General features: G+C 46.7%; 1 protein-coding gene across 2 annotated transcripts in view; it reads left to right on the forward strand.

The window, feature by feature from the left end:
- LOC120913016 (relaxin receptor 1-like) overlaps window positions 1–14265 on the forward strand; it is a 219493-nt gene that overhangs the window by 117966 nt on the left and 87262 nt on the right. For both annotated transcript variants that reach the window (XM_040322669.1, XM_040322670.1), the window contains exon 2: window positions 96–242. In XM_040322669.1, coding sequence (XP_040178603.1) covers window positions 96–242 — 147 coding nt within the window. The remainder of the gene's footprint in view (window positions 1–95; window positions 243–14265) is intronic.

Raw genomic sequence — 14265 nt, forward strand, 5'->3', positions numbered from 1 at the left:
GGTTTTATACTTATGAATGACACATTGCTCTGGATCTGTGGATACTTTAAATACTCCAATCTTCATCTTCTTACTACTCCTTGTTGTTTTTACAGATTCTCTAATGATTCCTTCGAACCTGGACAGTGGTATTTGTCCCCTGGGTCAGTTCCCGTGCGGCAATCTCTCGGTGTGTTTGCCGCAACTTCTGCACTGCAACGGACGCAAGGATTGCACCAATGGCGCCGACGAGGATAATTGTGGTAGGTCTTGAAATATTTACTTCAACTCATCTCAATCTTTATAGGCAGAGTCAGTCATTCTGTCAGTCGTCAGAGCCTGAGGAGGAGGAGAGGAAAGCCGGGGAGCCTGGGAGGAGCCGCCCGCCCGAGCGCCAAGCGGGGATGTGGCGCGGCGGCCACATTGTAATTCCCGCCTTCTGGAGCCTGCAGCGCCTTTGATGGACGTCACACGTCCCGCAGTCCCGGCATTGGACCAGTGGGACGTCCATCAAAGGCGTTACGAAGGCTCCAGAAGACGGGACCTGCTATGGTACTCGGCCGCACTCGGCGGCGCTTGGGATCAGATCGGTCCCGGCGCTCGCCGCTCACACTCGGGGCTAACAATGGAGACCCGCAATGATGAGACTCTGGGCTTTTCAGGGTCACATTCGGGGGTTCAGCCCCCCTCTAGCCACCCCCTACCGACGCCCCTGGTTGGATGGTAGACCATGGTACGGTCTTTAGAACATTCTGATTTATTCATAAATCAATATTGAGGCCCTTTAAGGTCTTTAAAGCAGGGTTCCGGGGCTTCATTTTTTATTTTTTTTGCAAGATAAAATGAATCACAGTAAATAGTCCCTAAAATATATTAATAGCTCCCCAATCGTCCCAGAAATCATTGCAAACATATGTGTGGGCGTATCCATCATGTGTGGGCGTATCCATCATATGTGTGGGCGTATCCATCATATGTGTGGGAGCATCCATCATATGTGTGGGCGCATCCATCATATGTGTGGGCGTATCCATCATATGTGTGGGCGTATCCATCATATGTATGGGCGTATCCATCATATGTGTGGGCGTATCCATCATGTGTGGGCGTATCCATCATATGTGTGGGCGTATCCATCATATGTGTGGGCGTATCCATCATATGTGTGGGCGTATCCATCATATGTGTGGGCGCATCCCTCATATGTGTGGGCGCATCCATCATATGTGTGGGCGCGTCCATCATATGTGTGGGCGTATCCATCATATGTGTGGGCGTATCCATCATATGTGTGGGAGCATCCATCATATGTGTGGGCGTATCCATCATATGTGTGGGCGTATCCATCATATGTGTGGGCGTATCCATCATATGTATGGGCGTATCCATCATATGTGTGGGCGTATCCATCATGTGTGGGCGTATCCATCATATGTGTGGGCGTATCCATCATATGTGTGGGCGTATCCATCATATGTGTGGGCGTATCCATCATATGTGTGGGCGCATCCCTCATATGTGTGGGCGCATCCATCATATGTGTGGGCGTATCCATCATATGTATGGGCGTATCCATCATATGTGTGGGCGTATCCATCATATGTGTGGGCGCATCCCTCATATGTGTGGGCGTATCCATCATATGTGTGGGCGTATCCATCATATGTGTGGGCGTATCCATCATATGTGTGGGCGTATCCATCATATGTGTGGGCGTGTGAAGCCCAGTTCCTTTTTCTTCCTGGTTTTCCGGGAGAGGTGCACGCTGGGCGTTTTTTATTTATTTTTTTAGGCACAGTAATACCCAGATACTCCTGGGAAATGAGTGTCATCATTTCCCAGGAAGCAATGGGGTCTAAGGACAGGAAGTTGAACCACCTAGGACCAGGAACTAAGCAGATTACGAAATCTGCCTAGTAACAGCCAGATAGAAGTGAATAAAAAAAAAAATATAGATATATATATATATAATTTTTTTTTTTTTTACATGAAAGGCAAGCTGTTAATAGAAAGTTCATTTTTAGGGTGGAACTTTAAGGAATTGTCCTGCATCACAATAAAACTGGATAAAACACTGAGGTGGTCATAAGCTGGAACGTTTACACCGTACATAAAGACCGTCTTTACAGATTTCTTTGATTACTGTGTTTGTTTAGTTTTGATAGCAGCAGTTGTGTTCTGTTTCATATGTAATGACATACCTCCTAAACCTAGTCTGTGTGGACACTTGCTGACCTGACAGAAGCCACAGGCAGCTCAACTATTCAAAAAGACACAGAAGTTGGAGTCAATGTAGTTTTACTTTGGATGAGTTCAATTCGGAGGATGTTTTTCCATTCTTTTACTAATACTACCCTGATACTAATACTCGGATCAGTCCCCAGTGCATGCATTACAGTCCTCAGATCAGTCCCCAATGCATGCACTTCTGTACTCAGATCAGTCCCCAATGCATGCACTTCTGTACTCAGATCAGTCCCCAATGCATGCACTTCTGTACTCAGATCAGTCCCCAATGCATGCACTTCTGTACTCAGATCAGTCCCCCATGCATGCACTTCTGTACTCAGATCAGTCCCCAATGCATGCACTTCTGTCCTCAGATCAGTCCCCAATGCATGCACTTCTGTCCTCAGATCAGTCCCCAATACATGCACTTCTGTCCTCAGATCAGTCCCCAATACATGCACTTCTGTCCTCAGATCAGTCCCCAATGCATGCACTTCTGTCCTCAGATCAGTCCCCAATACATGCACTTCTGTCCTCAGATCAGTCCCCAATGCATGCACTTCTGTCCTCAGATCAGTCCCCAATGCATGCACTTCTGTCCTCAGATCAGTCCCCAATACATGCACTTCTGTCCTCAGATCAGTCCCCAATGCATGCACTTCTGTCCTCAGATCAGTCCCCAATACATGCACTTCTGTCCTCAGATCAGTCCCCAATGCATGCACTTCTGTCCTCAGATCAGTCCCCAATACATGCACTTCTGTCCTCAGATCAGTCCCCAATGCATGCACTTCTGTCCTCAGATCAGTCCCCAATACATGCACTTCTGTCCTCAGATCAGTCCCCAATACATGCACTTCTGTCCTCAGATCAGTCCCCAATGCATGCATATTCCATTCCCAGCCTGCCCCAAAGTGTGCCTTGGCTTGTATGGGCTCCTCTCTATCTTCTATGGGCTCCTCTCTATGTTCTATGGGCTCCTCTCTATGTTCTATGGGCTCCTCTCTATCTTCTATGGGCTCCTCTCTATCTTCTATGGGCTCCTCTCTATCTTCTATGGGCTCCTCTCTATGTTCTATGGGCTCCTCTCTATCTTCTATGGGCTCCTCTCTATCTTCTATGGGCTCCTCTCTGTCTTCTATGGGCTCCTCTCTATCTTCTATGGGCTCCTCTCTATCTTCTATGGGCTCCTCTCTATCTTCTATGGGCTCCTCTCTGTCTTCTATGGGCTCCTCTCTGTCTTCTATGGGCTCCTCTCTATCTTCTATGGGCTCCTCTCTATCTTCTATGGGCTCCTCTCTATCTTCTATGGGCTCCTCTCTATCTTCTATGGGCTCCTCTCTATGTTCTATGGGCTCCTCTCTATGTTCTATGGGCTCCTTTCTATCTTCTATGGGCTCCTCTCTATCTTCTATGGGCTCCTCTCTATCTTCTATGGTCTCCTCTCTATCTTCTATGGGCTCCTCTCTATCTTCTATGGACTCCTATCTATCTTCTATGTGCTCCTCTCTATCTTCTATGGGCTCCTCTCTATCTTCTATGAGCTCCTCTCTATCTTCTATGGGCTCCTCTCTATCTTCTATGGTCTCCTCTCTATCTTCTATGGTCTCCTCTCTATCTTCTATGGTCTCCTCTCTGTCTTCTATGGGCTCCTCTCTATCTTCTATGGGCTCCTCTCTATGGGCTCCTCTCTATCTTCTATGGGCTCCTCTCCTCTCTATCTTCTATGGGCTCCTCTCTATCTTCTATGAGCTCCTCTCTATCTTCTATGGGCTCCTCTCTATGGGCTCCTCTCTATCTTCTATGGGCTCCTCTCTATCTTCTATGGACTCCTCTCTATCTTCTTTGGGCTCCTCTCTATCTTCTATGGGCTCCTCTCTATCTTCTTTGGGCTCCTCTCTATCTTCTTTGGGCTCCTCTCTATCTTCTAGGGGCTCCTCTCTATCTTCTATGAGCTCCTCTCTATCTTCTATGAGCTCCTCTCTATCTTCTATGAGCTCCTCTCTATCTTCTATGGACTCCTCTCTATCTTCTATGGGCTCCTCTCTATCTTCTATGGGCTCCTCTCTATCTTCTATGGGCTCCTCTCTATCTTCTATGAGCTCCTCTCTATCTTCTATGGGCTCCTCTCTATCTTCTATGGGCTCCGGGCTCCTCTCTATCTTCTATGGGCTCCTCTCTATCTTCTTTGGGCTCCTCTCTATCTTCTACGGGCTCCTCTCTATCTTCTACGAGCTCCTCTATATCTTCTATGGGCTCCTCTCTATCTTCTATGGACTCCTCTCTATCTTCTATGGGCTCCTCTCTATCTTCTATGGGCTCCTCTCTATCTTCTATGGGCTCCTCTCTATCTTCTATGAGCTCCTCTCTATCTTCTATGGGCTCCTCTCTATCTTCTATGGGCTCCTCTCTATCTTCTATGGACTCTTGTAGACATCTAATGTAAGCGATTTTATTTTCTTCCAATCATACTAAATGTATTTTTAGGTTTCTCGCACTCCATGAATATGAAACACACAAGCGGCGTCCTCGGCAGCCGATGCGCTTTTAAATGCGTCCGTCTTACATGACCGATTCCCCGGTCTTGAGATCGATTTATTTTCTAGGAGTTCTCATGGAGTCATTTGTAAAAATGAGAATCCTACATTGCACTGAAATTGGCTCCCTGATTACAGCGCCAGTCAGAGCCAAATCATCGAATGAAATAAAGGGGACCTCCAAATGCTGCTTCATACAGTACATTGGCATCAGGAATTATGGGGCCCCTTACACAGCTTCAGGCATGGGCCCCCTGGAGAAGAGAACCGAAGGGGGTGCTGCCGCCTCAAATTGTGAAGCGGGGGGTTGACGGCAATAATTGAGGAGCGGGGGGGTCTGTGAATTTTTTTTATAAAAAAGGGGGAGTGCTATCCGGGGCCCTGGGGACCTCTGGGCCCTTTATTATATATATATATATATATAGAGAGAGAGAGAGAGAGAGAGAAAAAAATAAAAGATTCTATAAATAAAAAATCAAAAAAAGGGGGGTGGCCCTTTAATAAAAACAAAAAGTAATAAAAACAAAAATATATATATAAAATGAGGGGGGTTGCTATCCGGGGCCCTTTAATAAAAACAAACACGTTTTTTTTTAATAAATATATATAAAAAAATAAAAATAAAAAATCCTATAAATAAAAATTCAAAAAAAGGGGGGGTTACCATACGGGGGCCCTTTAATAAAAACAAAAAATAATAAAAACAAAAAAGATATATATAAAAAATGGGGGGTTGCCATCCGGGGGCCCTGGGGACCTCTGGGCCCTTTAATAAATAAAAAAAAAAATATATATATATATATATATACATAAAAATATGTTATAAAAAAATCTAAAAAAGGGGGGTTGTCATCTGGGGACCTCCGGGCCCCTTAAAAAAACAAATAATAATAAATAAAGGGGGGTTGCCAATCTGGGCCCTGGGGACCTCTGGACCCTTTAATAAAAACAAAAACAAAAAATGGCTCGTGGAATGGCGTCAAACGTTTACCCTTAAAAAAATCTCCATAGGCGACGTTTAAAAAATTCTACAGGTTGCATGTTTTGAGTTACAGAGAAGGTCTAGAGCTAGAATTATTGCTCTTGCTCTAACGATCGCGGCGATACCTCACATGTGTGGTTTGAACACGGTTTTCATATGCGGGCGCTGATCACGTATGCGTTCGCTTCTGCGTGCGAGCTCGGCAGGGCATTTTAAAAAATGTTTTTGTTTTTTATTTTTTATTTTACTTGATTTTATTGATTTTGAAAGTGTTTTTTAAAAAAAAAAAAAAAGTGGGTCACTTTTATTCCTATTACAAGGAATGTAAACATCTCTTGTAATAGAAAAAAAGCATGACAAGTCCTCTTAAATATGAGATCTGGGGGGTCAAAAAGATCTCAGATCTCATATTTGGACTTAAATGCAATATAAAAAAAAATTGTCATTTGTAAAAATGACAACAAAAAAATTTCCCTTTAAGACGTATGGGCAGAAGTGACGTTATGAGGTCGCTTCCACCCTGCAATGATATGGAGACGGGTGGGGGGCCATCTTCCCCTCACTTGTCTCCACACACAGCAAGGGACAGGACCGGATCGCCTCTGCCAATGCCGACGGCCCTGGAGGGCACCGGAGAGCGGCGGGATGGGGGGGCCCTCTCCTGCCGCCGATAAAAGTGATCTTGCGGTGAACCCGCCGCAGAGACCACTTTTATTTTGTAGAGGACCGCCCGCGGTCAGAGGATACTGGGGCTATGGTAGCTAACTGCTACCATAACAACGGTATTCCTCTTTAAAGTCATCACGTAAAACTGCGGCGGGCGGGCGCTCCATAAGTGGTTAAGATCGAGTACAAGTACATTTTTTTTTACAATGATTTCTTCTTTTTTTAGGGGGGGGGGGAGTGGGTTGTGTCTGTGTGTTTTTTATTTAATTTTTTATTATTTTTTATAATTCATTTTTTTTTATTTATTGCAATTTTTTTTTTTTTTAGCCCTGTTGGGGGGCTTTGGTGAGATTTCAAGGCTCTTAACAGACCCCTGACATCTCCCCCTTTGAGACAGAGAAAGGGACTAGGGACACAGTTCCTTTTCTCTGCAGTCTCAGCTAAAACGAATGGAGAGGAGGCAGCGGCTCCTCTCCATTCATAAACTGAGACATTGTAATCAAAGGAGGTTACGATGTTAAAGTTTATGTGAATGGACAGAGTCGGTGATCACTGACTCTGTACATTCGGAAAAGGAAGTAGCCGGATTTACCGACTCCTACCTCCGCTCTCCATCCTGACAGATCGAGGACAGTGGGGGGGACACGGAGCGCTGTAACTCCCGAAGGGGGAGAGCAGCAAGGAGGGGGAGGGGGACATGATACTCCAGGAGGGGGAGAGCAGCAAGGAGGGGGACATGTAACTCCCGGAGGGGGAGAGCAGCATGGAGGGGGACATGTAACTTCCGGAGGGGGAGAGCTGCACGGAGGGGGACAGGTATCTCCCGGATGGGAAAAGCAGCACGGAGGGGGACATGTATCTCCCGGAGGGGGAGAGCAGCACGGAGGGGGACATGTAACTGCTAGAGGGGGAGAGCAGCATGGAGGGGGACATGTAACTTCCGGAGGGGGAGAGCAGCACGGAGGGGGACATGTATATCCCGGAGGGGGGGAGAGCAGCACGAAGGGGAACATGTATCTCCCAGAGGGGGAGAGCAGCACGGAGGGGAACATGTATCTCCCAGAGGGGGAGAGCAGCACGGAGGGGAACATGTATCCCCCGGAGGGGGAGAGCAGCATGGAGGGGGACATGTAACTCCCGGAGGGGGAGAGCAGCAAGGAGGGGGACATGTAACTCCTGGAGGGGGAGAGCAGCATGGAGGGGTACATGTAACTCCCGGAGGGGGAAAGCAGCACTGAGGGGGACATGTATTTCCCGGAGGGGGAGAGCAGCACGGAGGGGGACATGTAACTCCTGGAGGGGGAGAGCAGCACGGAGGGGTACATGTAACTCCCGGAGGGGGACACGGGACACAGAGCATGGAGGAGGACAGCAGCAGGAAGGGAATACAGGGACAGTCGGCGGTGATCGGTGCGGCTTTGGGGGGAGTTACAAGCACCGATCACCACTGTATAAATTTCACTAAAGTGGCTAAAAAGGGGGGGGGGTTCGGGGAGAAGCTGTCAGGCTTTATTGAAATGTATACAGGCAGATCGGCGCTTGTAACTCCCCCCCGCCGAATGTGACCTGGTATCAGCTATTTGCAATCCCCTGTACAGCAGGGCTGGAGTGTGAGAGAAATAAGTGGCACAAGAAGCCAACCAGGGTGACTGAAAGATGAGCTGATCACTGTGCTGCTTCTCCTTTCACTGTCCAGTCACAGGTTGGGGGCTCGTCCGGGATTGCATGGACTCAGAAGAAGTGGGTTGAATGATGGTGGTCATTAGACCTGAGGACATCTAGTGGCAGAAAAGGGCAACACCAGGGAAATCTTTGCCGCAAAACCCCATTGTATTTGATATTTTAATGGGCTATTACATTTTTTCTTAACTTTTGGGCTGCTATCGTGCAAACCAAATGATTTTCCCTTTCCAGTTTAGCAGATCATCAAATTCTCTTTCAATATCTCCTCTCCGTCGGCATTGCCGAAATCACCTGGACAACGTTAGATCGTTTAGGGAGAGTTGATAAGATGCTCTTTTCAGATGTTTGGCATTCCAGCGGGGTGACCGCACGCCCCATTCGCAGCACTATCCTCATTTTTTGTATCTTTCTGGACTTTTCCATTTGGCCCGTAATATAAACACCAGCTTATGGGATGTCGGCAAAAAAAAATAAAAAATGCTTAAAATAGTTTTCGGCCTAAATGGGCTGGAAAAGGAAATTACACAACATTAGCCATGAGACACTTGCAAGGATTTACGGGCGGCAATAAAGTTGATATTTCACGTAGGTGGATAAATTGCTGCGATTTTGATAATACGCCATCTGCAATAACAAACATGGATTCATTCCGGGGGGGGGGGGGGCACTTTAGCCATTAACTGTACCGGCTGAATTTGAACTCATCTTCAATCATTTTAACCGCTTGCCGACTGCCTAACGTAGATCTTCATCGGCAGAGTGGCACGGGCAGGCAAAGCAATGTACCTGTACGTTGCTTTGAATCTGCCGCCTAGCGCACGCCGCAAGCTCCGTGAGTGCGACCGCGGGTCCCGCGGACTCTATGTCCGCCGGTGTCCCGCGATCCTGTCACGGAGTGCCAGAAGGGTGAGATGCCTATGTAAACAAGGCATTTTTCTGTTATGCCTAGTGATAGGACACTGATCTACTGCTTCCTGTCATCGGAAGCAGTGATCAGTGTCGTGTCACTGGTAGGCCAGCCCCCACCCAGTTAGAATCACTCCTTTGGACACACTTAACCCCTTCCTCACCCACTAGTGGTTAATCCCGTGTCATTTACATTATGCAGTGGCAGCTGGTGCTCAAAATTTTTGGGGGGGCATAAACGGAAAAAAAAATTGCAGCCACTGTGCCATCAATTGTCACCACAGTGCCATGCCATCAAACGCAGCCACTGTGCCCATCAATTGTCACCACAGTGCCATGCCATCAAATGCAGCCACTGTGCCATCAATTGTCACCACTGTGCCATGCCATCAACGCAGCCACTGTGCCATCAATTGTCACCACTGCCATGCCTTCAAATGCAGTCACTATGCCATCAATTCGCACCACTGTGCCATGCCATCAAACGCAGTCACTGTGCCATCAATTGTCACCACAGTGCCATGCCATCAAATGCAGTCACTGTGCCATGCCATCAAACGCAGTCACTGTGCCATGCCATCAAATGCAGTCACTGTGCCATCAATTGTCACCACAGTGCCATGCCATCAAATGCAGTCACTATGCCATCAATTCGCACCACTGTGCCATGCCATCAAACGCAGTCACTGTGCCATGCCATCAAACGCAGCCACTGTGCCATGCCATCAAACGCAGCCACTGTGCCATGCCATCAAACGCAGCCACTGTGCCATGCCATCAAACACAGCCACTGTGCCATCAATTGTCACCACTGTGCCATGCCATCAAACACAGCCACTGTGCCCCTCAATTGTCGCCACTGTGCCAATTGTCAGCACTGTGCCATTTATTGTCGCCACTGTGCCCATTGTTGCCACTGTGCATGTCACTGTGCCCTTTAATTGTTGCCACTGTGCCCATTGTCACCACTGTGCCCTTTGTCACCACTGTGCCCATTGATGCCACTGTGCCCTTTGTCGCCTCTGTGCCCATTGATGCCACTGTGCCCTTTGTCGCCTCTGTGCCCATTGTCCCCGCTGTGCCCTGTAAAATGCACTTACCTTACTCCTTCCACGTCCTTCGATGTCTTCTCTCGACTTGGTGACACTTCAGCCAATCAGGTTACCGATAACCAGAATCGGGGAACCTGATTGGCTGAGACGGCCGTCAGTCTTATCCAAGGAACGCACCCCCTGTACGTCCCGAGGATAAGACATCCGGAAGCCGAGGGCTGTATAAATGACAATGGTTCCAAAATAGTGTCAAAAGTGTCTGATGTGTCCGCCGCAATATCAGCCACGATAAAAATCGCTGATCGCCACCATTACTAGTAAAAAAAAAAAAATTATAATAAAAATGCCATAAAACTATCCCCTATAACTTTTGCGCAAACCAATCGATACACGGTACACGCTTATTGCGATTTTTTTTTTTTTTTTTACCAAAAATATGTAGAAGAATACGTATCGGCCTAAACTGAGGAATTTTTTTATATATATATTTTTTGGGGGATATTTATTATAGCAAAGGGTAAAAAAAATAGCTTTTTTTTTTTTTTTAATTGTCGCTCATTTTTTTTGTTTTTAGCGCAAAAAATGAAAAAACACAGAGGTGATCAAATACCACCGAAAGAAAGTTATATTTGTGGGGAAAAAAAAGGACATAAATTTTGTTTGGCTGCAACGTCACACGACCGCGCAATTGTCAGTTAAAGCGACGCAGTGCAGAATCGCAAATAATGTCCCGGCCATTGGGCAGCCAAAAAAAAAAAAGTTTTCCAACTCGTGAATAGATCTGAATAGCAGAAGATCAAATTGCAGGCTGTTCACAGTATAGCAGTAAACTCGGTGGAAAAGGTGAACTGTCTCGAATGCAACACCGGCCAAGAAGGTCCTTGTTCGGGGCTGGTCCTGTTATTGGGTGATGACACTCTATCCAGGGCCGCCATCTGGGGGGTACAGGCAGTACACCTGTAAGGGGCCCGGTGGTCCCCAGGGGCCCGGATGGCATCCCCCCCCTTTTTTATTTTTTTAATAATTTTTGTTTTTTAATAATTTTTCCGTCAGCACCCAAAGCCCCCCCCCCAACCCCTAAGGGGCCCAGTTGACCCCAGGGCCCCGGATGGCATCCCCTTTTTTTCTTTTTCTTTTTTATAATAATTTATTTTTCCGTCAGCACCCAAAGCCCCCCCCCCGACCTCTAATGGGCCCAGTTGACCCCAGGGCCCCGGATGGCATCCCCCTTTTTTTTTCGTCAGCACCCAAAGCCCCCTCAACCTCTAAGGGGCCCGAGGGTCCCCAGGGCCCCGGATGGCATCCCCCCCCTTTTTTTTTATAATAAATTTTTTTTTAATAAAAAAAAATCGTCAGCACCCAAAGCCACCCCCCCCCCCCCCCGACCTCTAATGGGCCCAGTTGACTCCAGGGCCCTGGATGGCATCCTCCTTTTTTTTCGGCAGCACCTAAAGCCCCCCGACCTCTAAGGGGCCCGGTGGTCCCATGCCATGCCATCAAACGCAGTCACTGTGCCATGCCATCAAACGCAGCCACTGTGCCCCTCAATTGTCGCCACTGTGCCCTTTGTCGCCTCTGTGCCCATTGTCGCCGCTGTGCCCTGTAAAATGCACTTACCTTACTCCTTCCACGTCCCTCGATGTCTTCTCCCGCCTTGGTGACGCTTCAGCCAATCAGGTTACCGATAACCAGAATCGGGGAACCTGATTGACTGAGACGGACGTCAGTCTTATCCAGACGGACGTCAGTCTTCCTTAATTCACGGCGGCAGCCCCTCAGCTTCTCGATTTGCGGCGGCCCCCCACTTTCAATTCGCTGCGCCCCCCCTGCTTCTTAATTTGCGGTGGCAGCACCCCCCCCCCCCCGGTTCTATGCTAGGTGGCCCATGCCTGAAGCTGTGTTAGGGGCCCCAAATTTCCCGGTGGCGGCCCTGACTCTATCCGTGTGCTCCTGAGTTGTCACCCTTATCACACGGGCCTCCAATGGAGACCACAAGCCTCGTTACACAGGCGTGGTCCACCCTTCTCACCATCAGGAATCCCAGCCCTGAGAAATTCCATGGAGTGGCTGCAAAGATTCTGCAGCAGCACCAATGTGGAATAACGGTAGAAAAACAAGAAAACCCCAATTTTTTTTTTTTTTTTTTTTTTTTTTTAAATAAAAAATATTGGCTATTGAGGAAGATCTGTTGACTGCTAGAGAAATATGGCAAATATTACACTTTAGATAAGCAACACTTGAAAACCTGGAGGCAGACAGAGAGGAGACGTGGAGGTGTGGGAATGGAATGATGTAACGTCAATGCGCAACATCTCTGTTTATACAATCAGGAAAAGTATCATGGAGTGCAGATCACGACCTCTCCTTACTACCCACCTCTGCCTCTGGAAACTTAGGAGCAGATTCCCGTAGATCGGCGTAAAAATGGGCAAGCGTAACGTATCTCATTTACGTTACACCGCCGCAAGTTTTTCAGGCAAGTGCTTTATTCACAAAGCACTTGCGTGTAAAGTTGCGGCGGTGTAACGTAAATCACCCGGCTGAATTCAAATTTGGCGGGCATTGGGCGTGTAACATTTAAATGAAGCGCGTTCCCGCGCCGAACGAACTGCGCATGCGCCGTCCGTAAAATATCCCAGGGTGCATTGCTCCTAATGACGTCGCAAGGACATCATTGGTTTCGACGTGAACGTAAATGGCGTCCAGCCCCATTCACGGACAAAATACGCAAACGACGTAACTTTTCAAATTTCGACACGGGAACGACGGCCATACTTAACATTGGCTTCACCTCATATAGCAGGGGCAACGTTACGCCGGGCAAAGCCTAACGTAAACGTCGTAACTTTACTGCGTCGGCCGCGCGTACGTTCGGGAATTCGCGTATCTAGCTAATTTGCATACTCAATGGGGAAATCGACGGAAGCGCCACCTAGCGGGCAAAAAAAAATTGCAGTTAAGATCCGACGGCGTAAGAGACTTACGCCTGTCGGATCTAATGGATATCTATGCGTAACTGATTCTAAGAATCAGGCGCATAGATACGACGGCCCAGATTAGGACTTACGACGGCGTACATGGCGCTGCGCCGTCGTAAGCCCTTTGAGTATCTGGGCCTCACATTTCTTCTCTCGTATCTTTTAGTCGCAATTAAAAAAAAATGTGTTGTGGTTTTATGGATACTTTCTTTATATTCACTTAGATATTATTATATTCAGGGCTAATATGTATAATTTTCTTGTTATTTTTATTATTATTATTATTATATTCAGGGCTAATAATATGTATCATTTTGTATAATAATATTAATAATAATTGTATTATGTTCAGGGTTAATATGTATTATTTACTTGTTGTTTTTATTATTATTTTTATCATCAGGGCTAATAATATGTATAATTTTGTATAATGTTAATAATGTTATTATTATATTCAGGGCTAATATGTATTATTTTCTTGTTGTTGTTGTTATTATTATTGTTTTTGTTGTTGTTATGATTATTATTTTCAGGGCTAATAATACAGAGCATCCACAAAGTATTCACAGCACTTTTCCACATCTTGTTATGTTACCATCTTATTCCAAAAATGATGCATCTCATCATTTTACTCAAAATTCTACAAACAATCCCGCATAATGACAACGTGAAAGAAGTTTTTCTGAAATCTTTGCGAATTTATAAAAAAAAAATATGGAAAAAAAATCCCATGTACATAAGTATCACAGGCTCCTCCCATGTACATAAGTATCACAGGCTCCTCCCATGTACATAAGTATCACAGGCTCCTCCCATGTACATAAGTATCACAGGCTCCTCCCATGTACATAAGTATCACAGGCTCCTCCCATGTACATAAGTATTAGGCTCCTCCCATGTACATAAGTATCACAGGCTCCTACCATGGACATAAGTATCACAGGCTCCTCCCATGTACATAAGTATCACAGCCTTTGGTGAAGCTTTGGTGAAGCTCCTTTGGCACCAATTACACCCTCCAGTATTTCTGAGTATGATGCTACAAGCTTGGCACGCCTATTTTTGGGTAGTTTCTCCCATTCTTCTTTGTAGGACCTCTCAATCTCCATCGGGTTGGATGGGAAATGTCGGTGCACAGCCATTTTCAGATCTCTCCAGAGATGTCCAATTGGGTTCAAGTCTGGGCTCTGGCTGGGCCACTCAAGGACATTCACAGAGTTGTCCCGTAGCCACTCCTTTATCTTGGCTGTGTG

Source organism: Rana temporaria, chromosome 9 (assembly GCF_905171775.1).
Source record: "Rana temporaria chromosome 9, aRanTem1.1, whole genome shotgun sequence".
Classification (NCBI taxonomy): Eukaryota; Metazoa; Chordata; class Amphibia; order Anura; family Ranidae; genus Rana; species Rana temporaria.